We start from the raw sequence: 26,290 nt of genomic DNA on the forward strand, positions 1-26,290 counted from the left end.
TCATAGGCATGTATGATATTCTCAAACAATAAAATGAATAAACAAACGATTGCCTGTCCATGTTCCCTCGTAGGAGAGGGTGGTCGCTGGGCCCTCATCTGAGATCCCCACTAATTCCTCCTGCCCTTCCTTCCCAGGGGAGGCGTGTAATCTTGTTCCAAGATGGAACTCCATTTTGGCAAGTACGAGGAAGTTACCATCCATGTTGGAGCGGGGATATTTTGGTGATGTAGCTACCTTGGGGTTAACCACACTCCCGAGTAAGGCAGATAAGCATATTGATCCACCAAGCTAGACTTTGGCATCTTGGTGCCTTGTCTGGAGTGAGTAGATGTTTATGCCTGCCAATTCTTCTCTTTGGACCTAGAGCCCCATCTAAGGCCTATGAAGACTTCTGCTCCTGACAGAGGTGTCCCTGAGCTGTGGGGGCAGGCCTAGAAGGGTGTTCAGGAGGTGTCTTAGGGTATTTGGGTGGTCCTAGCCATACACGGTTTTCTGCCATGACCAAAAGGAGCTGGTCGGATCTGAATACCCCATTGTTGCTGTTACCCATGTCTCCTCTGCCCTTACCTGACACGCAGGTGTGCGTTGCGAGAGTCATTGCCACCAGCCGAGAGCACCCGGCAGGTATACGTGCCAATGTCCCCTGACCACGTCTGCGAGATGTGTAGGGAGCCATTTCTGTCCAGGCGGATCCGAGGATTAGTCTCCACGGCCAGTGTGGCCCCATCCTTCTCCCACACGTACCTACGGAGGGGGAGGAGGTCAGAAAGTTTCCAGGGTGGGTCACACCCAAGCCTCCACCTGGGGGGCGTGGGCCAAAGGCAGGTGGGAGGCTGTTATATGCATAACCTCTGGGACTGGGCTTGTGGGCAGGGAGCAGGGCAGGGGAGGAAGATGTTCCCTGGGGAGAGCGTGGAGGTCCACCACTCCCGAGGCAGGTGCTGGGTCTGGGAGCGTTCAAGCAGCAGGCCATTACTGGTCATTTACACTTTGGGTTCAGATCTGGGTCAAAATGTTGTTACTTTTGGCCAGAGGCCATTACAAAACAGCCACTGGGAAAGTGCCAGCCGAAGGGATTCCCCCGAAGATGCTAAAAGATTACAGCTGGGCGAAGGAATCAAACATCCTGAGCAGACCACATTTTGGAATTAAGTCTATGAAGGGAATCGTTAGATCGATGCATCACGGTGACAAATTGACTTTAGTGTCCAAAAAGAAAAAAAAAATCACTTTAGCTTCGGCCAGTCGGAACGAAAGGAGTCTTGAGAAATGACACACACGCTGGCTCATGACAGTACACTAGACCTCCTCCGGAGTTGTTAGGGAGAAAACACAGCCATTATCATTGTCACAGGCATGTCCCAAGGGCTGCCTCCATGGAGGTGAGGTGCACAGTGCCCTCCAGGGAAGGTGGGCTATAGTTCTCAGAAGGACAAGATGACACCGGGGGACAGTAGTGGGTCAACCTCAGGGTCCCCACGTTACCTGGATTTAGAGAATAGAAGATTGGCAACAAGAGTACTTCTGGGATATTTTAACCCTGAGTTTGAATAGAAAAGTCAACAGAAGCAAGATGAGCTACTGCAAGACGAACAACGGGGGTGGAAGGAAAGGACAACGGGAAGGAAAAATGTTCTCAGGCATGGGAGAGACTGTGATTACACGGGAACGTTCTAGATTCTTCCCCGGTGGTCTGCAGCGATACTGTGTCCAGCGGTAGGAAGCTCAGGCCAAAGGCTGTCCCTGATACCAGCAGCTTCCAACCTGATCTTGGGTAGGTTTGTTTAACCCTCTTTGACTCCGTTTGCCATTTGTAACATGTGGAACCCGTTTACTTCATAAGGCTGTATGGATTGTATGGATTGTAAAGGCGATATAAAAGGCTTAGGGGAGTGTCAAATAGGATCGATGGCCAGTAAGAGTTAGCCATGGATGTTTTTATTGAAGAATATTTATAGCAATGATTTCTGTGATCAATCTGTCCTTTCAGCCACCTAGCTACTTACCACCTGTCTATGCAGCTTTCCATCTATCTATTCCCATCCACCCATCCACATCCATCTGTCCATCTGTCCATCCATCCATCCACCCACATTCATTTATCCATCAGTCTATCTGTCCATTCATCCACATCCATCTGTCCATCCGTCCATCCACCCACATCCATTTATTTATCAGTCTCTGTCCATCCATCCATTATCTATCTGTCCATCCATCCATCCATCCATCCATCCATCCATCCATCCATCCATCAATCTACCCCCATCCATCCATCCATCCATCCTTCTATCTACCCATCATCCATCCACTCACCCATCTAAGACTCTACCTACTGGCAAGTCCATCCGTCTATCTGTTCACCCATATTTCTATATATCCTGTTTTAAAAACTGTCTCTTTAAAATCCAATTATCATATATCCTTTTTCATGTGCTATTCCCATACAATACATTAAAATGAAATCAGATGCAGGGTGTTCCGCTACAGCCCTCTGTCACTGCACTGACGGCTGGTTGTTGGACGCACCTCCTTTTCATCTGCTATTGTAGTTAGTAATGTGATGAACGCCCGCATTGAAGAATGTTTACCTACGCTCCGCTTCTTCAAAGACAAATTATCAGCAGCGAAACTGCCAAGTTAATTTTAAAGGCTTTTAATATAGATTTAGGAGTGGACAATACCAGTCACTTTCCATTCATCTCGTTACCTAGAGAAGAATCAGCCTCGCCAGCGTTCGGGGAATGAGCAGGCTTTCCCTAAACGCAGATCTATTTGCAGAGAGTTACTGCGGCTTAAGAAATACCCACGGCAAGCAGACACTCTTTGCTTCAGGACGTGATGCTTCGGGGAGCATATGTCCCTGCCTGGGAAACATTTGTTACTGAACTCGAGTGTAATTAATAGGTACTTGATTCTAATTAGAAATACAAGGGGTGGAAGACTAGGTTAGTAGAATATAGAGCAATTCCAGAATGTGGTATATTCCACGGTGGGGTCAGGGGATGTTGGCCCATTACATGCTTGCATATCTAAACTGTTTAAAATTCAAGACTTGTTATCTTTATTTTATGTGTCTGAGTGTGTGCTTGCGTGATATGTATATGTATACTGCGTGCGTGCGTGTCTTGTGTTTGGCGAGGATAGAAGAAGGCACCGAGTTCTCTAGGACTAGAGTTAGAGTTGTGAGCTGCCACACGGGTGCAGGGAATCAACGCGTGTCCTCTGGAAGAGCGGCAGCCACTGAGCCTCATCTCTAGCCCCTCTGTAAAGTTTTGCTGTAACATGGACATGACCATTTGTGGATGTGCTGTCTACAGATACAGTTGAGCAGCGATGCCAAAGATCACGTGGCTCTCAAAACCCAAGCCATCTCCTCCTGGCCCTTTATAGAAATGGTTTGTTGACCTCTGCATTATGAAACCAGGTTTCTACAGTGACTCAATGACACAAAACCAGAGCTGGTGAGATGGCTCAGCGGGTAAAAGGTGCTTGCTGGCCAGCAGATGACTCAAGGACCCACGTGGTGGAAAGAGAGGACTGATTCCTCCAGGGTTGTCCTCTGGCTTTCACACGTGTGCAAGCCCACACGATAAAACAAAGCAAAACAAAACATAAAAAGTCCCTCCTAGCATTCAGCATCATCACCATCCTCAGCATCATCAGCATCACCATCCTCATCATCATTATCATCATCACCACCATCACCACTACCACCACCACCATGAGCATAAAAACTAAGAGATGGTCCTCTCAACAATGATTCTGGAGCCACTGGACATCATTGCTCCAGGCATAGTTGTAGTTACAAATCTTTATTTCAAAGTTGGTTACAAACCTAAAGGCACAGTGCAGAATCCCCCAGCTGCCAGGAGGTAGTGGGAAATCTAGAAGGCCTGGCCTTCAGTGCTGACTCCAGATACCACACAGAAGGCCTGATCCCTGGTGGAGAGGCATGGATAAGACAGACTTTGTCAAAATTAAAATTTTCTACTCTTCCACAGATACTGCCAAGAGAATAAAAAGAGAAGCCACGGGCCGGAAGAAGATGTTTGCATGACAAATATCTGATAAGGCGCTGTTATCCAAAATATACAGAGACTTCTTAAAACTCAACCCTAAGAAAACAAACAGCCTGATTAAAAACCGGGCTGAAGTCCTTGTCGGATACCTCCCCAATGTAGGCACACGCAGAGGGAAACAGAAATGAGATGTTTGCCTCCTAGGCCACCGAGAAATGCAGATTAGCGCAGCGGATAGGATGGAAGGACTCTATTCTAGAGCATATTCTGTTATTGCAGAAGGCTGGAGCTCGGGACCTAGCACCAAGCAAGACAGGAGGCTCACAATTGCCTGCAACTCTGGCTTCAAAGGATCTGACGCCCTCTGGTGGACTCCATGGGTACTGCACACACAGGCGCATAACCCTTGCCCTAGCCTCAGATGCACATAATTAAAAACAAACAAACAAACAAACAAACACAAACAAACAAACACAAACAAACAAACAAACTACTTCAGAACAGCAACAAGAACTATACCACAACTAATAAAATGTCCAACATCACCCAGTGCCTGCCAGGGTAATATCCCCTCTTCCAAGATGTGTACCATGCCTCTGAAAGACACTTGGATGTTTGCTTCCCACCCCTCCCCCTTTTTTTGACAGGGTCTCAGTATGTAGTTCTGGATGGCCTGGAACTTGCTATGTAGTCCAGGCTGGCTCCAGACTCAGAGAGATCTGTTTGCCTCTGCCTCCTGAGTGCTGGGATTAAAGGTGTGTGCCATCATTCCTGGCTTGAGTGGTTTCTTTCAAAATTAAACAAAATATATACGTAGCCAGACTTGGTGGCTCATGTTTGTAATGTTAGCACTTGGGAAGCTGGGGCAGGAGAGTGGCTACAAGTTTCAACCCACCTTGGGCTACATAGTAAGAGCCTATCTAAAAAAGCCAGGCACAGGTGCGCGTGCGTGTACACACACACACACACACACACACACACACACACACACACACACACACCCCTCTACCCATATCACATTCTTGGCATTATTTTCAGGAACCCTTTTGGCTCCAGATAACATAAGCCAATCTTTAGCAAATCAGAGATGTGTAAAAAATTTGATTGCCAGGATACTTGTAATGAGATTTCTCACATTAGCAAAAATTTAGAAATAATAATAAAAAGAATGCAGTCGCTGTGAACTGGTAAACTGTTTCCCTCAGACAGTGGACTCCGAGCAATCCAGTAATTGAGTTGATGCAAGCATATTTATTGACATGGCACAGGGGGCACAGTAGGTCCGCAAGGGAAAAGGATTAGAGACTAGAGTGTGTCTGGCTCCTTTAATGGAACTCAAATATCATTACTGATGGTGTCGAATTAAGGGGAATGGTTAACTCTACATGGTTTTTTCCTGCTAGCCTTTTTCCCCCCTGATCTGCATTTTCCTCTTGCAATGTAATAAATTCATCACAAGTTTAAAGTATAAAAAAGTATTTATTAATATTAATAATGTCTCAAGTGGATTGTTCGTGTCCTGTCTAGATTTGGACCCAGATACCAAATAGATTCTTTGAGAATGACGGGCAGCCTGCAGCTGTCTGGGCCTGACCCCTGGGGCCTGGCTTTGTCTTGACAGCACATCGCTTGGGATCTGAGCGTCCAATACTTAAATGTGAGCCGTTGGTTTCTCCCTTTCTAGTCTGCTCAGGGGACCCCGTTGTACTTTGTAGTTAGAATATCCTGTTTCTGGGAGAATATCAGAATCACTGGGCAGCTTTAAAAATACTGAGCATTGTGTCCCCTGCCCCTATGTAATCTCGGGGCTGCCACTGCCCAAGGAGTGCAGGCTGGGAGCAGAGACAAAGGGCTGACCTTGGGCAAAGCTGTGAGCTCCAGGTTCAGTGAGAGACTCTTGGTGATTGATAGAGACGAGATACTTGATATCTGCCTCTTGCCTGCGCGCGTGCACACACACACACACACACACACACACACACACATGCACACACCTGTACACACATATGCACATACACACATGCATGCACATATGCACACACATGTATACATATGCACATGCAAGGCATACAAATGCACACATGCACGCATACACACAAGCAATGGAAACAGCTGCTGACATAACATAGTGGTTATTTGGGAGTTTTTCAACTAGAGGAACATAGTTGAAAACTAGAGAAAGGACACTACTATGTCATCGAGACTGTGACTCAGGGGCTGGCTTCTCTCTGAGGGAACTTTCACAATTGCTCTATTAATTTTTTAAAAATCTGATAAAGCCAGGATCCTGAAGTCAGTCTGCCAACATTCCGATTACCTCTGTGTGATTTCAGGGTTCATGTTTGTCCCTGCTGGCATGTTATAACGCCCCAAAGGTCAATGTTGAACACTTCATGAAGCGTTTCTCAGCCTGGGCAGGCCTGGAGTCCTGCAATCCCGGTTCCTCAGAACTCTATTATACTGATTGGCAGACTGTCCTCTGTCTAATGACCACCAGGTGGCGCCCCAGGACACCACTGTGAGGCTTAGGGAGGCCATGTCTGCTGGAGGCAGGAGTGCCCGCCCCTCGTGGCCTCTTGGCCTCTGTGGCAATTGTGCAACACTGTTACTACTCATTAGCTAGACAGCAACATGCTGGAATCTTCTGAAGGAGCAGTTATGCTGACTCCCAGCCTCTGGGGATCTCGAGAGAGCACAAAGGGACACAACACACCCCTCCGTCTTGCGGCTCCCAGATATGGTTTGGGAGTACCCTGGGTGTCCTTGTTTGAGGTTGGGTCTGTGGAGCTTTGGTCCACAGACGCCCAGCAGAGACACTTGCTTTAGACCCACAATGAGCTCTTGGTCCTGGCTTTCCCACAGGGGCAGGAGGCAACCTCTGTTCAAGCTTTTCCCTTACACGCCCTCTGACGGGGTCATCCTCTGTCCTGTCTTATCCCCGTGATCACCTCTGTGTCTTCTTGCCCAGACAGCTCCACTATGAATATTAAAATAAGACCTGAAGACTTTACAATAGGTGCTTAAACTAATTCATTCACACAAAGTTAGTTAGGGGATTTAAAAAGTGGGGAGCACGCAGCAGGAGTCGTCCACCTCTTTATTCTAAACACCCTTTCCCCTTCCCTCTTCGCCTCCCTCCTTTCTTGTTGCCCCTTTTCTTCCTGTCTAGTATATGTGCACAATATGTGTATGGTGAAGTGTATATCTGCGTGCTAAGCATGTGAGGCCAGAGGAGGATGTCAGGCGTCCCGTCTGTAATTTCCTTCCGTACTCTTAAGACGGTGTCTCTCACTGAACCTCAGAAGTCTGGGACAAGCTCCAGCCATCCTGTCTCTGCCTCTCCACAGAGCTAGGGTTAGAGGTATTTATGCAGCTGTGCCCTGCTTTGGGGTACGGGAATTTGAACTTGGGTCTTCATGGTTAACACATATAGGTGTTCTTAGCTCTGAGTCATTTCCCCCACCCCCGAGTCCTCTTCCTTGCTCTATTTCTCTGTCTTCCATTTCCTGCCTCAGGACTCTGCATCAACACGGTTCACACAGCATGGTCCTTAGGCACCAAGCCTCTTCCCCATCTCAGCCCTGTATCCAGCTCTGGACATAGCCCCCCAGGTGAGGCACGGCCTTACAGATGGCATTAATTCCCCGATGCTGCCATCCTGTCTTATAAGCATCCCCTCCCCCTTTGCGTGGAGTACCTGACAGTCACTCTGGGATCGTGGGTCACTCCACACACCATGGAGGCCTGGGTGCCCTTGATGACACTCTGGTCCTGGGGTGGCTTAGTGATGCGTGTCCGGGCTGTAAGACAGGGATATGTTTAGTGAACAGGGATGTTGGGATGGCACCATAGTTGGCGGGGGAGGGACACGCTGGAGCTGCGCATCTGGATGCTGGGAGACGTTGAGCGATGACCTCATATGTTGACAGGTTTATGTCACAATAAAAGTCCCAGGAGAGTGGAAAGGACAAAGTGTCCCAGGGACACTGTGATTCTCTGAAGCCACAAACACGGTGTGGACTCGGTGCCATAGAAGGAACGAAAATTGCAAACTGAGAGTGACCAGAGCCACCAGGCCAGCTTCCTGGTGACAGCCAACTACTCACTCGAGGCCCTAGGGCTCAGTCTGGAGAGGTGTGTCCATCAACCTGCATGTCTGGGGTGCACACCTCAAGTGGAAAAGGCTTGAGAGATCTGCTGGCTTCTCTCCAGGCTGATAATGGTGGGTGGCATACTGAACAGACAAGCTCACCTCAATGGGCCTCACCACCATGCCACTAATGTCTTGGCTGCTTTCTCAGCAGCACAAGGGTAGGAGAGGGACCCTGATGGACACTGTCTAGCCCGCAGAGCCAAAAATATTTACTCTCTGGCCCTGTGTTGATTTCTGCCCTAAAATACACAAGACAGCTTTTTTTTTTTTTTTTTTTTTTTATAGTTCTCTGGACTCAGCTGAGCGTGGCATGACCTCTCCATCCAGTGGCCTTGCTGGCAGGGCCACCTCCTTCTGGTTCCTGGCTTCTGAGTTAATTTGTCATCATCCCTGTGACAGGAAGAGCCTTGGTTGTGTCAGCAACACAGTATGGGAGTACAGATGCTGGCGACCCACCCCTACGGATGGTCACTCACCCCACACCACCAGGTCTGCTGATGCCTCGTCTACTCCCCGAGAGTTGGTGGCCAAACAGGTGTAGGTGCCGGCGTCCGAGATGTGGGTTGGGCTAATGAGCAGACTGCCAGATTCCAGCAGTGTGAAGCGAGGCAGCTGGACAGAGCCACTGGCCAAGATGCGCTCCCCTGAGGTGACATCGGGTTTTATGGGTATTCAGATGAAACCTTGATGCTGGCCCTAAATGCTCCAGCATTGGAAGGTCTCAGCCACCCACCCATCTCTGGACATGTTAAATGAGTTGTTAAGTGTTAAGTGACAGGCTGAGCTGGGACTTGGTGACAAGCTGGAGCTCACAGGGCAGCCGTACTCTTTCTATCACCCTTTCTGCCATGCCTCCACCCATCACCATGTCTGCCCTTCACCAGATGAGGCCACAATCTGTCTGCTGTGGCTGCTTGCAGCCAGCCAGCCAGCCAGGGCCTGGGGGCAGATGCACTTGGGCTGGGGAAAGGAGGCAGGACACAAGCTGAGGTGATGACGGGTACCTCAGCACAGGGCAGGATGCTTCAGGAGAGAGTCACCTTCAGGGAAGCTGAGGAGGTGAGGGATGGATGAAGGGTGCGGCGGGGCGGTGCAGGGGAGGCGTGACACAGAGATAGAGATACACAGATAGATCGGTAGACAGACAGGCAGATGCATAAAGATACTACCAGGTCGGGACAGATAGACCTCTTACAGTGGGACATAGGAGGTCTTGGGTCTGGCCTGGGAGAGACAGAGACAGAGACAGAGACAGAGAAGAGCAATGTGGGCTGTGAAAGATGGGTGGCGGCACAGTGTCTAGCCTTTACAGCTGCACAGGGGGAGCACAATCCTGCTCACTCCTGAACCTAGAGTGGAAGGCTTTCCTAGACTCTTCACATGACTAAGCCCTCTGAAGGCCCATCCCACCTACCTTTTTGCCAAGTGATAGCAGGCCGTGGTGCCCCTGAGGTCTCACATGCTAGTACCACCGACATGCCATCAATCACCGTGCTGTCAAGGGGGCCTCTGGTGATATTAGGGGCAATGCCTGTAAGGGGAGGCAGTGGGATCCATTAGCGATACCTAGGAAGACCCCCAGCTAGGGGCTAAGTTTTCTTGTTTTTTTTTGTTTTTGTTTTTCGAGACAGGGTTTCTCTGTGTAGCCCTGGCTATCCTGGAACTTACTCTGTAGACCAGGCTGGCCTCGAACTCAGAAATCCACCTGCCTCTGCCTCCCGAGTGCTGGGATTAAAGGCATGCGCCACCACGCCCAGCTTAGGGGCTAAGATCTTAGAGCCCACAAAAAAGACAGATTCCCCTCCACTCCACCATCTGGCCCTGGTGTTACAGGGCCTTCTGCAGGGAGGCTCATAAGAGGTCCCCAGGTACCCGTCAAGAGAGGTCTGCCCTCTGGAACCTCAGACATCCACTAAGGGGAAACTGAGGATGCAGAGGGAAGCTCACACTCTCAGTGACAAACTCAGTGGAACCTGAGCTCCATTGAACATGCACCAGTTTGTGCGAGAACGAGCAGCTGACAGCTGCCTTTGTGCTGGGTCTCCGGAACCCTGGGTGACTCCTCTGACCCGAGGTCAGCAGACACATCAATTGGAACTGGCTTTTCTCCAAGAGCATCAATGGCTCCAGGACCCACGGAGAAGATCATGAGTGAGCAGGGTGGACAAGATGCTGTGCTGAGGGGTTGTGAGGAGCTGGTGCCACATGGGACAGCCCCCCTCCCCCAGAGCCCCACCCCAGTGCAGGTCAGTCCACCCTACCAGCAGTGAGTGTGGAGGAATGCTGTGACTCATGGGGAGGCTCACTCAGAGGCAGCACAGGGGAGGACACTTACTGGTGACGGCCAGGTAGGTGGAGGTCTGGGCCTCGCCAGCTGCGTTGTGGGCAAAGCACTGGAGCATGCCGGTGTCGTCGGGCAGCAGGCCGCTGATCTGCAGGCCGCCATCGCTGCGCTGCTTGAAGCGGGTTAGCTTCCCCACCTCCACCAACGCAGCGTCCTTGTACCAGGTGATGGAGGGAGGCGGTACCCCTGTGGAAGGACAGGACCATGGTCAGCCATTTTGCCCCATCCCAGGCCAGAGTCTGCAGGAGGTCCTAGGCTGCCTTGTTTTCTAGGATGTTCTCATAGGCATCGTTTTTTATGGACTATGCTCTTTTAAAAGTCTCAAAAAATTTGGGATAGAGTAGAGATTTTTCAGAAAGTGGAAATCTCTTAGACTCAGTTTCCTGCATAAACTAGGCATGGCCGAACACACCCTTTGTAATACAGTATTTGGGAGATACTGGATAAAAAAAAAAAGTCAAGGCTATAAGACTATAAGACTCTCAGTTATATCGAGAGTTCAAGGCCAGCCGGGAAGTTTTTAGAGGGAAGGTTCATCATTACTATTACTGTTCACATTCTTGTTTATTTTTACGAGAATGGGCATGTGTGTGGAGGCCAGAGGACAGCGCTGTGGAGTCATTTCTCTCCTTCCACCTTTGTGTAGGTTCCAGGGATTGAACTCAGACCGTCAGGGTTTTTGGCAAGCACCTTTACCCAAAGAGTCATCTCATCTGTCCCTATTACTGCTGAGTTACTTCAGACAGAGGCAGGAGGAGCTCTGAGTTCAAGGCCAGCTTGGTCTACAGAGAGAGAGAGCTTCAGGACAGTCAGGGCTACACAGGGAAACCCTGTCTCAAAAAACCCAGGACAGCCAGGGCTACACAGGGAAACCCTGTCTCAAAAAACCAAACAATAAACAAAAAGAAAGAAGAAAAAATATTTCATTTTAATTTGTGTGTGCGTGCATGTGTGTATGTATGTGTGTGTGTGTGTGTGTGTGTGTGTGTGTGTGTGTGTGTGTGTGCCTGAGGCAGCCAGAGGCATCCGTCCCATCCAGAGCTGGAGCTCCAGGTGGCTGCCTGTGACTTTCCTGATGTGAGTGCTTGCTTGGAAACTAACTCAGGTCCTCGGCAGAGGAGTGTGAACTCCTGACCTCCGAGAACTTTCTCCAGCCTCTATTATGATTATTATTTTAAAGTGCACTTCTTGTCATGTGTGTACGTACTCTTCTTACACACATGTATGGGGTCACGTGTGTGACTGGTGTCCACAGAGTTCAGAAGAGGACATCTGGGATTGTGGGTGTTTGCGATTCATGTATGTGGGTGGTGGAAGTCAAACCTGGGTCCTCTGCAAGAGCAATAATTGCTCTTAACCACTGAGCCATATCTCCAGACCTTATTGTTATTTTTGAGACAGGGGCTCATATCCCAGGCTGGCCTTGAACTCTCTATGTAGCTGACGATAGCTTTGACTTTTGTTTTTTATCCAGTATCTCCCAAATACTGTATTACAAAGTGTGTGCTGCCGTGCCCAGTTAATACAGTGCTGGGGATGCTATCCAAATACTATCAACTGAGCAAACCCTCCATCCCTGGCTTCCTCAATGCCTGCTTCTTCTGCTTTCTTCTTCCTGCTCTTCTTCCTCCTCCCCCTCCTCCTTCCTTATTACTATTTTTTTTAAGATTTATTTATTTTATTATATGTAAGTACACTGTAGCTGTCCTCAGACACTCCAGAAGAGGGCGCCAGATCTCGTTACGGATGGTTGTGAGCCACCATGTGGTTGCTGGGATTTGAACTCTGGACCTTCGGAAGAGTAGTCGGGTGCTCTTACCCACTGAGCCATCTCACCAGCCCCTCCTTATTACTATTATATATTCAAGACAAGACCCTGCTCTGTAGCCCAGGCTGGTCTTGAACTCACGTCAACTCTCTTTCCTCAGCCTCCTGAGCAGAATGGCAGGTGTGTGTCTTTAGTTTTTTTACTGCAATGCCTGACTCATCCTTCTGTATCCTGTGCTAACCTCCAAGAGCCATACTCAGTCCCTGCCAATGGAGCCCAGGTAGAGAAGCACGCAGAGAGGCCTCTGTTCCTCAGGAGATCCCCCTATGTCCCATCTTAGGTCTGCACACAAAGGAAAACGGAGTTCTCCATCTCTTGGCCTGGTTCTCTCTCCTCATAGGTGTCCCTCAGTTCTTCCCATGCTCCTGTTCACCCTCTGCCTCTCTGCCTTTGTTCAAACTGAAGTTCCCCAGGGGTGCTCTACACAGCTCTGCAGCCTCCCCCAGCTCCCTTCCACCCTGCATTCAGCCATCACCCGTGTTTCATCCATTGGATGACAGCAATTCTTTGCTATTCATTGCAATGCAATGGGGGGCCAGGGTGTGGCTCACAATCGACAGCATGTCACGATTTAATTGGCAGCCTTGTTTCTTTCTTAGTGGCACATAAAATAATGGCAGATCTCACTGCTCATGGCGTCTCGAATGAGATGAAATAAGGCACCTTTGTTTATTGGCTTCTTCCTCTCTTTGCAAATATGTAAGGCTGGGCTATGTGGTCCCTCTGTAAAGTCAGCCTGGCTCACTCCCCTTGGGCAGCCAAGAACGAGAGACCCTGCTGAGATTATGTGACAGCAGTGTCTATCTGCCGCCCCTCTGCTCCCACAGGCCTCTGAGTAAGGGTCTCAGAAGAGCTGTGGCTTCACAAGTCTCCCTACACTACTGGGGCCACATCAGATCTTTTGCTCAGGATTTCCTATTCTCCGGACAGCCTGGAACTCACAGCAATCCTCCTGCCTCACTAGATGCTAGGATGCTTGAGTCTCCACACTCCATGAAATAGCCCTTTTTAACCCTCTATCCTTTCAGGCTCAGCTCTGTCAGGATGGAGGTAGTAAGGACCAGAAACTGTGACAGTGGGCTAAGTAGGACTAGCAGGGGGTGAGGACCAAGCCAGGTACCCCTCCCCTCTCAGATGGGCTGAGTGGATGGCACCCGTTCAGGTGAGACACACCAGGTCTGCGGATGCTGGCAAAACGGTGATTCGACATTGTCTACAACTCTCAAATTATGGGCAATTTGGGTCTGTCACCTGTCCTGAAATTACGGTAATTTGGGCTCATTTGTAACTCTGGAGTTACGTGGGTTGATTTGCAGTCTGAGATTACGGTAATTTGGCTGTTTGTTTCCTGGGTGCCAGCTCCTAGCCAGCCTGTCACTGCTTAGTGATGTGGTCTGGAGAGGGAGGCGGGGCTTGGAGAACCCCCAACAGGGATGAGAGGGGTCGAAGGTCTCCACTCATGCACACATGCCTCTGTGTTACCTTTGGCTCGACAGGGGATGTCCACCACCTTCTCCATCTCGGCTGTGATATGTCTCTCAGGCTCTCTGACAAACTGAGGTGGCTCTGCAGGGGAAGGAGCAGGAGACAGGATTAGAGGCTTACGGCTTTCATATGTAGCCCACACTGCTGTGCCCTCCCTCTCCCATAGTGGAGGAACCTGGGAACTTGCTGGGACTCACCCAGCACCGAGAGGTAGGCGCCCCGGGTGACGGGGGCCACACTGCTGCTGCGAAGCATGGCTTCGCACTCGTAGTAGCCGGCGTCGCTGACCGTGGGGTTGGTGATGGTGAGCCTGCGGTTGTAGTCGCTGATGCCACTGGAGAGTGGAGCCCCGTCCTTCTTCCACACAATGTGCAGCTTGATGAGAGGCCTACGAGGTGAGGGAGGCAGTCACTTTTAGTCAAGGGCGTCTGGAAGGGCCATGGGGATGCGCAAGTGTGGGAAGGAGCAGGGATGGAGTTGGTGTTGGCGTGGCTAGCTCTCTTATCTGTAGAATGGAGGCAAGTGTAGTGGCTCTGGGTGGTTATGAATGTCAGTCATGGAGAATGTTCCCAACGGGGCAGGGACACAATGGTAACTGCACACACAGCCCTGGGAGAGCCTGGGGGCTGGCCTAAGTTATTTGCTGAGCATCATGGGAGTAGGGTTCTGGTTTGCTCTCACATTCCTCCCCAACACCTAGTGGTTTCTAAGGATGGACCTCCCTAAGTAGAGTGGGGGCACTCAGAATTTTCTAGAAAAAGGTTCTCCATGGGTATGCAAGTGTGGGAAACCCAGGCAGGAGCTCGGCTGCAGGATTTCTCAGGCTTTGAACACACATCCTGGCCAAGTTTCCCGCCTTTGTGACAAGACTGAGCTCTGTGAAGCATGCTCTCACAGACAGTGCTACGGGGGCTAGGCTGCCCTGAAATCCTCAGAGGACCTTGGGACCATAGTCTAATTCCATCATGGCACTTCACTTGACATTTTCTCTATAGATTACCCAGGCAGGGCAGGCTGGGGTCAGTACTCTCCTTGAATGCCTTATTGGTATGGTGTGTGCCAGGTCATACCCACTTTATAGATGAGTAGACTGAGGTGCATTGTGGGGCAGGGATCTGGGCCTGTGGGGAAGTTGGCTTCAGTCATCACTGCTACTGGGCATTTGGGTGACTGGGGCAGACTGCCTGCCCTCTCTGTGCTGTAAGCTCTTGACACTTAGGTCATGTTAGGTCAAGCTCTCACCACACAGCTAGACTTTGCTCAAAGACGATGGTGCTCCCGGCTACAGCTCTGGTAAGGGATCAGTCAGAGATGCGCCACCTACCTGGCGTTGGCCACACACTCCATGGTCACCTCTGAGGTCCCAGCCACGACACTGGTGTTCTTGGGTGGGATGATGATGGTTGGTGCAATGGGGTCAGCGGGTCCCCCAACATCTGAGAAGAGGTGACGTGTTAGGAGGGCGGAGCCAGAAATCCCGTCTCTGCCTGCCCATGGGGCACAAGGAGACCTTATTCCTTAAGGCACAGAGTAGGTAGCTGTATGGGAAGTCCCACAGCTGCTCCCTGGACAGATCTGGGATGTTTTTTCTTCCTCTGCTCAGGAGTTGAAGTGTCAGGGGAACTCTGGGGGGGGGGTCCTTGGCTCTCAAAGGCCTCTTCCTGACTCCTCCCACACGCAGGTCAACCACGCCCCTCCCACACGCAAGCCAGCCACGCCCCTCCACCCACTGCCATCCGGTTCCATTACCTTCAAAACCCTTTCTCTCGCCTAAGTTTTACCTCACTGATCTACTTCATCCTTGCCCCCATGCCAGACCACACACTCTCTCTACAATGAATAGTCACTGTTGGAAAACACGGTCCTCCAACCGAAACAGCTGCCATGTTCCCCAGTTCAGCTGCACCTGCTGGGTGTACGACACGGTTGGAATCAAGTCCGTGGACATTTGAGGTTCCCTTTGAGAAGGAAGGGGCAGGGAGAATCACTGGACTGAGATCCTGACTAGTCCTCCTTGCCATCTTTTGCAATTAAGCAAATTTCAGGAGGCCTCAGGGTCAGGATCTTTGGTGGTGGGTAGCATCTACAGGCTTGGGAAAATTAACTGAAAGAGGCTACAAGGTATAGGAAAACCTCCATCCATGTTGGGTGAAGGCTTTCCAATATGGCTGCTTCGGGGTCCCCAAACACACGTTCAGAACCCTCCCATGCTCTGTGAATAGGTCTAGCACACTCATTGGTTTTCCGGTGTGGGGGTTTGAGTGAGAAATGTCCCCCATAGGTTCGACTGCTTGGATCTCAGTGGGCAGCGCTGCTTGGGGGAGGTCATGGAACTTTTAGGGGGTGTGGCCTCCCTCGCCTTTCAGTTTGTTCTGCTTCATGTTTGAGTTTAAAAGATGTGATGATCTTTCTGCTCTCTGCTCCAGCTGCCTGCCGTTTAGATTCTCCCTCTGAACCCATCTGCCCAAAGTGTTGGACTGGAGCAATGAGAAGCACCTAACACACCTGGGGTGGGGGGAGGGAACTTTGGTGGAATTGTACTTTAGCCTTATAACGAGGGGGGAGACTTTGACATCTCTTCAGGGAGGGAATTCTCCCAGGAGTCCCCTCCCCTGGCTCTGGTCCACCTGGCAGCCGTGGATGTGGCCTTATTTAGAAATAGGGTCTTTGTGGACATAACTGGCTCAGCTGAGATCGCACTGCAGTGGGGGCAGGCGCTCTATCCAATGGGAACGGCATCCTTCTGCATAGGGGCCAGGGACTCCAATACAAGACCCACAGGGGAGAAGCTGAGCAAAGACAGAGGTGGAGACTGGAGCCGAGAAGGGAGTGCAGAGGATGTCGGCTTTGAGGAGTGGAAGAGGCTGTGGAGACCCCCTAGAGCTTCCCGAGGGGAAATGGGGACCTCAAGACTCCTTGATGCCAGATTTTATCTCCAGACCTATGAGAGAGTCTGTTCTTAAGACAGGCCTCCCTGTGGTGGCATGCTGTTATGCTGACCAAAAGGGGCCAGCCCAGGTGTTGCCACGGAGGCCGAGAAGGTGCTGGCTCTGGGCTGGATTGTGTCTCCTGGTGGGTCATATTCTGGGGCCGTAATGCTGATATGATGGCATTGGAGGTGAGAGTGTAGAAGCTGAGGAGACTTGGCTAGGCCTGTGGGGTATGGTCCCCACCATGGGACTAGCACCTTCAGCTTCTTTCTCTTGTTCACTTCCTGTCCCGTTCCCCTCTCTCAGTTGCCTCCTTCTCTATATCTCTTGGCTCTTTGTTCTCTATCTATCATCTTTCTCTCTTGTATTACCTTCCCTTCCTCCTCTCCCTCCCTGTCTCCCTCTCTCTCCTTACTTCTCTTTCTCCACCTCTCCTTCTCCCCGATCCCCCACTTCCTCTCCTCTTCAGCCACGCGAGGACACAGACAGTGGGCAGGTAATTGTGTCCCAGTCAGGAGCCATACCCTCGCCAGCCCTGCCTTGCGACTCTCTGACCTTAAGTCTCCAACTCAGAACCCGTGACGGCGTCAATAAATGCAGCTTAAGGCTGGACATACGGCTTTGTTACAAGCCTCTGAGCTGATGTTTAGTCCTGGCGGCCACCATGTCTCAAGCAGGGAACAGCCACATGGTGGTTGGTAGGTGTGTGCAAACGCCCTCCCGTCACTGAAGAACCATGGTGCAGTCACCATCATTGCCCACCTCCGGGGATACAGGATGAAACGAAAGAGGGCTTTTGCGTACGGGCTTGTGAAATAAAAGGCAAAGAAGCAACACCCTTGCTGTGGACAGGATAGTTTGTCATGGCCTTTCTGAGTACTCTAGGCTCTTTCAGAGGTGCCTGGCTCCTCTTGCTGGACCAGCATCGGCCCAGCACTGCCTCTAGTCTCATCATCCACTCTGCACCTCTTCCCGGCTCTTAAAATACACCCGGAGAGAACTTTTTTCTAGTGTGACTACAAATCTCTCTAGTTGGCTTCCTTCCAGGGCTCCTTAGAGAGAGCCCTCTGTGACAGCTTGCACAGGTGTAGGTGACAGTGTGGGGGTGATGATCCTCTGTGGGCCAAGTACCCTCGCAGCCACTGTGAGCCGCTCTGGCTGGCGCCAGGCAGGTTTCCTGGCTGAGCTCTAGGCCTTGTTAGAAACAGCTGAGGAAGAACAGGGATAAAATGTAAAAATAAAGGAAAATGAACGGGCAAGAAGGCGGTATAAAGCAGAGTAATTGCAACAATATAAACTCTCATGTAGGTGCCATAAAGTGCGATCGGATTGAAAGCTGCTGATATAGCTGGATCCATAAACGTGTGCTCTAAGTTGTTTATTACATGCCTGCGCGCAGGTACCATGGCCCAGATTAATGGGCCACGCCGAGGAGACAGACTGTTAGAGTCTGAGCCGGTGCTGCTGGCCTGATAAACAGACAGCCCGGAGGAAGGCGAGCTATGGGGAGGTGGAGATTAAATAAGGAGGGGCTGTTTAGTGTGACACTGGGACTCCCCCCGGAGCATGTGGTCAGATCCAGGTAGCAGCCTACAGGATTGGAGGCGAGCCATGGTGGCTGAGGACCCTTGGTATAGGGCAAGAGGATAGGCCTGGGGCTTAGGGGAGCCTGGGCCTGAGGCTTGCTCTGTCCCAGGTGGTCTGGGGCTGATCTAGACAGGTGACTGTGTTCTGCTCAGTCTCCCTGCTTTCTCAGGAACAAATACGGAATAAGAACTGTTACTTGGAGCTGGGGACATAGCTCGCTGGGTTGAGTGTTTGCCTAGCACACAGGAAGCTCTGTGTTCAATTCCCAACATGGTACCCGGGAGAGGCAGCAGAGGTAGGTAGGGTATGATGGTGGGCACGGTGGCTCAGAGTTAATTCTAGCACCTGGGAGGCAGAGGCAGGTGGATCTCCGTGAGTTCAAAGTCAGCCTGGTCTACATTATATGTTCCAGGCTAGCCAGGGCTACACACTGAGATCTTCACTATAACAATGGGACAAGGTGGTACGTTATCATCCCAGGGTACACAAAGCAGAGGCAGGAAGATCAGGAGCTGAAGGCTATCCTCAGCTTTTTATTGAGTTCAAGATCAGCTGGAGCTATAGGAGACCCTCTCATAAAAAAAAATCACCACCAGAGCTAGGCCAGGTACTGCAAACCTGTCGTCATTGCTACCTGGGAGGCCGAAGCAAGAAGGTAGAGACTTCAAGGCCAGCCTGTGTAACCTAGCAAGACTCTATCTTGACTCAAAAGCAGCAGCTAGGGAACACAGATCAGGTATAGCTCCCTTACTTAGGATTTGTGGGTTTTGGGTTTGATTCCTAGTACTGAAAAAACAAATCATTGCACCTGACTGCGCAGTGTGGATTTAGGCTCCTCCTCAACACATCTTACTTGGTGGCTATCAGGAATGGAGGATTCCCAACAAAGGAAGATGATAGGATCTGTCCTCCTAGGAAGGAAAGTCTCATTGGTGACTTAAAGACGCTGAGGGTTGGAAGGAGGCTGGAGTGGGGTGGCTCAACTGGTCTAGCATGAGTGCAGATAGTAGGTAGGTAGGTGCACGTAGTAGGTGCTCAGTGAAGGGATGGTACTTCTGGCAACAGCTTACCCATGTTGAGGAGAACTGTCCCTACCACCTCACAGCTGAGTGTCAGACCCTGGGGTTACTGAGAAGTGGGAGTTGTAGGGTCTCAGGGGTTCTTCCCTGAGGGAGATACCCATGCCCAGCCCGTGGGGGATAAGGCAGAGCCTTTAGCTGCTGGAGATGAGAGTATGGCTTCGTAAAGCTCTAGGCTTGAGAGGTATTGAGAGAAGAGAAAGAGAGGTGATCAATAACAGAACTGTGTGTGCGAGGGTGTAGACACCACAGCAGTGGTCCTCAGATAAGGGCAGGGACAGAGTTCATGGTCTTGGCTTATTCTCCCTCCCCAGACTTCCCCTTTATACCTGCAGGAGGAAGGGGTTTGTGGTTCTAGTGCATTGCACTACCCAGCAGAACCCACACGTGTCCTTAGCTCATTCTTAGCACATTGCTAACAGGAGGTCAGAGGTACCTTATGGTAGGAAGCCCAGTTTCTATCCCTGCCATGGAGTGAAGCAGATTGACTGGGGGAAGTCAGATTGGTGGCTGAGGATATATGAGTCCAGCTAGGGCAAGAGGACAAAGCCAATGGGGCACAGTGACGGCTTAGGGGTGGAGGAAGGGGACAGAAGTGGCATGATGGTTGTGAGACTGGATGCCTAGAGATGGGGCCCTTTTAGAGAGTAGTGGGGAGCCCCAGGGAAAACTGGTTTTCAAAGGGAGATGCATTTGGATCTTGTCAGATTGAATGTTTGAGATGGTGATAGATATGTGTCTAAATATCTATGGATGCCTAGATGGGTGCCTAGATGGGTGTCTAGGTGGGTATCTAGATGAATGTCAACATGGGTGTCTACATGTGTGTCTAGATGAGTGTCTAGATGGATGTCTAAGTGGGTGTCTAGATGGGTGTCTAGAAGGGTATCTAGATGGGTGTCTAGGTGGGTGCCTATATGGGTACCTAGGTAGGTGTCTAGATGGATATCTGATGGGTGTTTGGATGAATGTTTAGATGGTTGTCAACATGGGTGTCTAGATGGATGTCAACATGGGTGTCTAGATGTGTGTCTAAGTGGCTACCTAGATAAATATCTAGGTGGGTGCCTAGATGAGTGTCTAGGTGGGTGCCTAGATGGGTGACTAGATGGATATCTAGAAGGATGGTGATGGATGGATGTCAAGGTGAGTGTCTAATGGGTGTCTAGATGGGTGTTTAGATAAGTGTCTAGGTGGATGTCTAGATAGGTGTCTAGATGGATGTTTGAGATGGTGATGGATAGATGCCTAGATGGCTGGAGACATTAGGAGGTGCCAGGCTTGGGACCTCCTGGTGTGGACTTGGCATCAATTCACGACATTCAGGAGTGAAGGATGAAGGCTGAGACACGGATGCTGAGCTTTCTCACTTCCTGGAACAGGAAGTGGTGGTAGAGGAGGACCCATGAAGGGTACAGAATGTAGACTTAGGGATTCTATAGCTCAGGAGATAGGGCCAGGCAGGGGTGAGGGGTGGGGTGTCTGGGTGATGGTGCAGGGGGTGGGATGCAGGATGGGAATGGGTTAGGAGAAGCAACTAAGCCGGGGTGACTCTGACAGAGCCATGGAGGGAGGCATCTGTGACCTTCTTTGGATCGCAGCTCAGGAGGGACGTCTGTTTTCCTTCTGATGTGTGAAGCCACAGTGGTTCCTGTGGCTCAGGCTTCATGGTTAATGAGCATGGGTCCCAGGCCTGACTTTGCCGGTATTAGCAAAACCCACTGGGAAGTGGACGATATTACTTCTTTGGCTTGTCCCCTCAGTTTTTGTCACCTATGAAATGTGGATCATGGGAACCAGTAAGATGGTTTAGCAGTGAAAGGCACTTGATACCAGGATCAAGGACCTGAATTTGATCCCCAGGACCCACGTGGTGGAAGGAGAGAAATGGCTCCTTTAAACTGTCTCTTACTCCCAAATGTGTACTGAGGAATGTATGCGCCCCTCCTGCCCCCAATAAATGTAACATAAAGTCTGGATAATGACAGCCTAACCATCTGCCAGTGAGGACAGCTGTAGAGATGGCCCCAGTAACCATCAGAATGCGGAGAGCCTTAGGCACCAAGGAAGCAGGCAATCCGTAGGGGGCCGATAACAAAGGTGATGCCAGAAGCCACCAGGTATGGTGTGACTCACCTTGGTAGGACATGCCTGCTTGACATGTGTCGGGTAGCCTAGACTTTGAGGCCTGGATACCCTGAGGCTGGAGAGATGTTCTCCCCAAGGTGGGGGATGAGCAGTGTTCATCCATCAGGTCTTTTCAGAAAAGAGCTAAAGGTCCTTTGATGCCCACTGGCTCCTGCAGCCAGGTGAGTTGTGCTGCACCAGTCAGTCTCCTGTGGCCAGGTTGTGGTGAGAGATAGCCCAGGGACCAAAATGCAGGTGTGTGCTGCATTCAACTCATGTTCTAGATAATGGCTTAAGGACACCCCTCAAAAACTCAAAGCACAGAATCCAAGGCTTTAGCTTTGGGGCTCTATGGGAACGCACCTCTTGCTTATGGGGTTCCTGACACCAGTTGCGGTGGGGTAGGCAAGACCTGGCACATGGGAGGGGCTGTTGTGTCGAGGTTTATTAGGCTCTCACAACCATGGCTAGGATGGCAAATCAACAAGGTGGCTCTTGAGTGTATGGACCATGATGCTCCCTATAGTACTAGGATGCTGTGGTGAGCAGGACCTCAACAGTCAAGCTGTGACCTCATAGGCAAAGCCTAGACAAGGAGGGCATCTTTCTGAGAACTGCTAGTTAGAAACAGGGTGCAGACAGAGCTTTCCGCATGGAAGCCAAGTTGGAACGAGCATTCTAAAATGATTTCAATCAGATGAACATCAAGGGACAGTCCCCTCTGGGTTCCTCTTCCTAGCATGGCTTCAAACACTGTCATATAGTGGAGCAAGTGACTCACTAGGCCCCGGGAGCTGCAAGTGAGCATCAAAGGGCCATTAGCTCTTTCCTGAAAAGTTTTGATGGAGGGACACCTGCTCATCCCCAACCCCAGGGATACCAGTTCTCCAGCCTGGGGGGTATCCAGACCCCAAGGTCCAGACCACCCACCATGGCCCTCAAGCCACGTATGCCCACCAAGCTCCTGAAATGTGGCTTGCATCCGTTTGACTTAATGAGATTTAATTTTAGCTAATTTACATTTAATTAAAAACGGATTCCCCAATCCAGTTATTAGACCACTTTTGAGTAGAAGTGGAACGACTTGGACGTAAGACTATATACCTTTATGGCTGTAAATCTGATGAAATCTAAATACGGATCACGTATTTCAGATGAAGATTTAGCATTCAAATTGAGATGCGCTTCAAGTGTAAGACACGCAGAGATTTCAGACTTAGCACGCAAAAAAAAAAAAAAAAAAGAATCTGATGTAAAATATCCTGCTAATATATTCTATATTGATGGCATGCTAAAAGGATATTTTGGATACTTCGGGTTAAATAGAACACATTAATAAAATGAGTTCTGCTTATTCCTTTTTTTACCTCGTGAAGAATGAGGTAAGCTTCAACTTGGTGGTGCACGCCTGCAATCCCAGCCCTTGAAAGGTGGAGGGAGGTGGGTAGGGAGTTCAAGGTTATCCCCAGCTACACAGGAAATTCAAGGGCTATGCAAGATTCCGTCTCAACCCCCCCCCCAAAAAAAGCCCCAAAAAACCAAACCCAAAAAACAAAGACACATCCAAATGAATAAAAGACCTAAATAATATAAATGGGACCATTGGAAAATTTTAAGATGGTATGTGGGGCTCATATTAATTCTGTATTATGTTTCCATGCAATAGTGTAGGTCTGATCCCTGTGTGTGTGTGTGTGTGTGTGTGTCTGTGTCTGTGTTCATTAGACAGATGTGGACTTTCAGGGTTTTGATGCTAGGTACAATTTTGGGGTCGCCAGCTTGGTTCTTTCCTTCTCCATTTCCAATGAGCAGGACTCCCCCAAGGGATGCTGAGAAGCTACTGAGGTGGAGGGAGGGGGGAGTCTGGTGGGGAAAGGAGGGAGGGGAAGGAGGAGGAGGGTGTGGCTTCAAGCCAGGTAGCAGGGAAACTGAGCTGCTGGTGGGCGAAGTGGCACTTGCTCTCACAAATTGGCTGGCAGGCAGGTTGGTGGTGGTGGGGCATGTCAGCGCAGTGGCTCGTGGGAGGGAGATTAACTAAAAATCAGCTGCTGAGGGCGTAGGCACAGAGGAGACTGGCAGCTGGGTGGGTCTGGGGTAGGCATGGAGGAGACTGGCAGCTGGGTGGGTCTGGGTAAAGGCAGATGGGGGAGAGAGAGGGGCTCGGGTGGCTTCACTTGGGCTGGCTGGAAGGCTGGGGTGGCTTGAAGTTGAATAGGAAGTGACATCATGGGCTGCCTCAATTCCTAAGAGGAGGAGCTGCAGATTGGAGGCCGAACACAGAGGAGGGCTCCTTGACCATGGATCTGGGGTAAACTGAGGCACTCAAGAAGATTCCCTTGATATAACTTGGACAACTCACTCCGTGAGTTTGTCTGTTGTCTGCCAGTGTGTATGTGTGTATGTGTGTCTGTCCCTCTTTTCCTCTTTATCTCTCTCTGGGATAGGATCTCATTATGTAGACAAGGACAAGGTCTACATAACGAGAGGTCCTCTTGCCTCTGCCTTCAGAGTCTCCAGTATGTCAGGCTACCTTCACACTTGCTACGTAGCCAAGGATGACCTTGAACTCCCAATCTACCAGCCTCTGCCTCCTAAGTGCTGAGATGACATGCTTTTTGCCACTACATCCAGTTTTATGTGGTGCTGGGGATAGAAACCAGGACTTGTGTGTGATAGGCACTTAACCAACTGAGCTACACACCAAGTTTGACACTAACTCTTAAAAAAAATATCTGGGTCCCAAGAGACTCTGAGTAGTCTCAGCGCTGAGAAATCACCCTGCTGGCCAACAAAATTCCTCACTCCTGTATATACAGCCCTGGCTTAGGTCAACGTCAGAGGTGACATCCGTGATATTCACTGGTTGGTATCCAGAGTGGATTCTCTTCCCTAGCTTCAGATTTCTTCCCAAGAAGATGGGATGCCTGCTTGGAGGAAGGAATCAACGGGGTGTCCAGAAAGGAGTCCTGTTGGGGCTCAGAAGGCCTAGGGAGGAGACAGCAAGGGCTGGGAATGTCCTAGAAACTGGCAGTCAGAAGCTAGGCTAAGAGAAGGCAGAGATACTCAACCATCAATGGATGGATGCGTATGGGTGTGGCATAGATGATGAATGAGATCTGCGTGGGGAGTGGGAGTGGTAGAGATGTGGAGTGCTTGAACATCTGGCTCCCCTAGCTCCTAAGGTGCTCAGCTGCTTCAGAAAATGGAGGTCTTGTTCCTAAACTTGGACTTGGTCTCTTGGCTTAGGAGACACTTCGGTCATCTATCCGTTCCACCTTCTCTAGCCTGAGGTTAGGTCCTGAGGGTGAGGCCAGTCTGGTGGGCAGAACCAGACCAGGGTGACAACCCTGCTCTAGTCTCAACTGAAGGAGGAGTGTCTCTGTGCCCCAGGGCCCTGGCATAGGATAATGCTGGGCTGAGCTCTTGTGCCTATGTCTCACAGGGAGCCATGCAGCTGAAGGTGGGCAGAGGTAGAAATTTGGGGGAGAGCCCGTTGATAGAAACGCTGACTCCAGGCAGAAACAGCACTTTTATGTGCCAACTGGGCAGACGGTTAGTGTACTTCTTTTAAAATTGAGCTTCCAGCCGGGCGTGGTGGCGCACGCCTTTAATCCCAGCACTCGGGAGGCAGAGGCAGGCGGATTTCTGAGTTCGAGGCCAGCCTGGTCTACAAAGTGAGCTCCAGGACAGCCAGGGCTATACAGAGAAACCCTGTCTCGAAAAACCAAAAAAAAAAAAAAATAAATAAATAAATAAAATTGAGCTTCCCATCTCCCCCGGTGCTATCTCCATCTGCACCTGAGCCTCGGGTGGCTGGCATCCACACATGTGAGCACACATTCCCTCACGTGCCTCTACCTTCCTCCAGTCTCCAGTGGACATGTTTGTGGTTATAATAAGCCTAGTCTTTCCTGGAGCTGTGTCTGCCACAGAGGTACCTTTCATAATCCCACTCCCTCTGCCTGTGACATTCATTGGCTTCCCTAACCTTGTCCCCCTACTCAGGCTGTGGTTCCTCTTCCTCTGGAGACAGCTCCACCCCTCCATCCCCAGCCCCACCTTCCCTACCACTCCATCTTCCCAACAGCCCCCTGGAGCTCCATTCCTGAGATTTAATGACCCGCTGGTTTCTGCTCAGTGATGGTCTCCGGTCCTACGCTTACTTACTCTCCACGGCAAGAGTGATGGGCTGGCTGGTCTTGTTGTCTCCGTTCTTGTCATTAACGGCCTGCACGTAGTAGCGGCCAGCATCGGGAGCCACCGTCGACAGGATGACCAGGGTGTTCTCCAGGGTGATGGCTCTGAGGAGAGACAATAAGATTTCTTTTGGACAGGCGCCCAAAGGTCTTGCAGGCAGGCTGTGCGACTGTGGGATCTGAGGTCGGTGGTTTGATTATACCCGCTCCTGTAGCTGGGAAGAGGAGAGCTGCCTCCAAGAGTGCCTCCAGCTCTATTCCAGTGTTTGCTAAGAATTTGGGGTGCCGCCTGTTAAGTCCCAATTGTCCTTTGCATCCCTGAAGCTGAGGCTTCCTCAGAGCACACTCTTGGGTCAGGTTGGGGCATTTTTTTGGACCCTCTTGGAATTCTGTTCCTGTCCATGTCATAGCCTTGATGGTTCTATGAGGTCAGGTCACCTTTGCTGAGGTCGCCTCTGCCAGAAGTTCACAGAGTGAATGAGTGATTGACAATGAATGAAGAGTGACAAGAATGATTTCAGAAATGAAGTCGAGGATCA

The 26,290-nt window shown here is 50.4% G+C and overlaps 1 protein-coding gene and 1 long non-coding RNA gene across 6 annotated transcripts in view; one reads left to right on the plus strand and one right to left on the minus strand.

Annotated features, from left to right (window-relative positions):
• Positions 1 to 26,290, minus strand: part of Sdk2 (sidekick cell adhesion molecule 2) — a 281,294-nt gene that overhangs the window by 82,587 nt on the left and 172,417 nt on the right. Inside the window, exons 5-13 of the mRNA XM_021175806.1 lie at positions 25,723 to 25,856; positions 15,157 to 15,268; positions 14,030 to 14,220; positions 13,830 to 13,913; positions 10,511 to 10,705; positions 9,590 to 9,706; positions 8,652 to 8,819; positions 7,720 to 7,822; positions 571 to 747 (exon numbers count right to left, since the gene is read on the minus strand). Coding sequence (XP_021031465.1) covers positions 571 to 747; positions 7,720 to 7,822; positions 8,652 to 8,819; positions 9,590 to 9,706; positions 10,511 to 10,705; positions 13,830 to 13,913; positions 14,030 to 14,220; positions 15,157 to 15,268; positions 25,723 to 25,856 — 1,281 coding nt within the window. The remainder of the gene's footprint in view (positions 1 to 570; positions 748 to 7,719; positions 7,823 to 8,651; positions 8,820 to 9,589; positions 9,707 to 10,510; positions 10,706 to 13,829; positions 13,914 to 14,029; positions 14,221 to 15,156; positions 15,269 to 25,722; positions 25,857 to 26,290) is intronic.
• The window catches only part of LOC110304422, a 28,689-nt gene continuing 10,939 nt past the window's right edge, over positions 8,541 to 26,290 (plus strand). For 3 of the 5 annotated variants that reach the window (XR_002379078.2, XR_003838060.1, XR_002379081.2), the window contains exon 1: positions 8,541 to 8,664. This is a non-coding gene — a long non-coding RNA (uncharacterized LOC110304422). Of the gene's footprint in view, positions 8,665 to 8,751; positions 8,825 to 26,290 lie in introns of those variants that run through there. The other 2 variants (XR_002379079.2, XR_002379080.2) reach the window with 2 other exon arrangements.

The sequence above is a fragment of the Mus caroli genome, chromosome 11 (genome assembly GCF_900094665.2).
Source record: "Mus caroli chromosome 11, CAROLI_EIJ_v1.1, whole genome shotgun sequence".
NCBI lineage: Eukaryota > Metazoa > Chordata > Mammalia > Rodentia > Muridae > Mus > Mus caroli.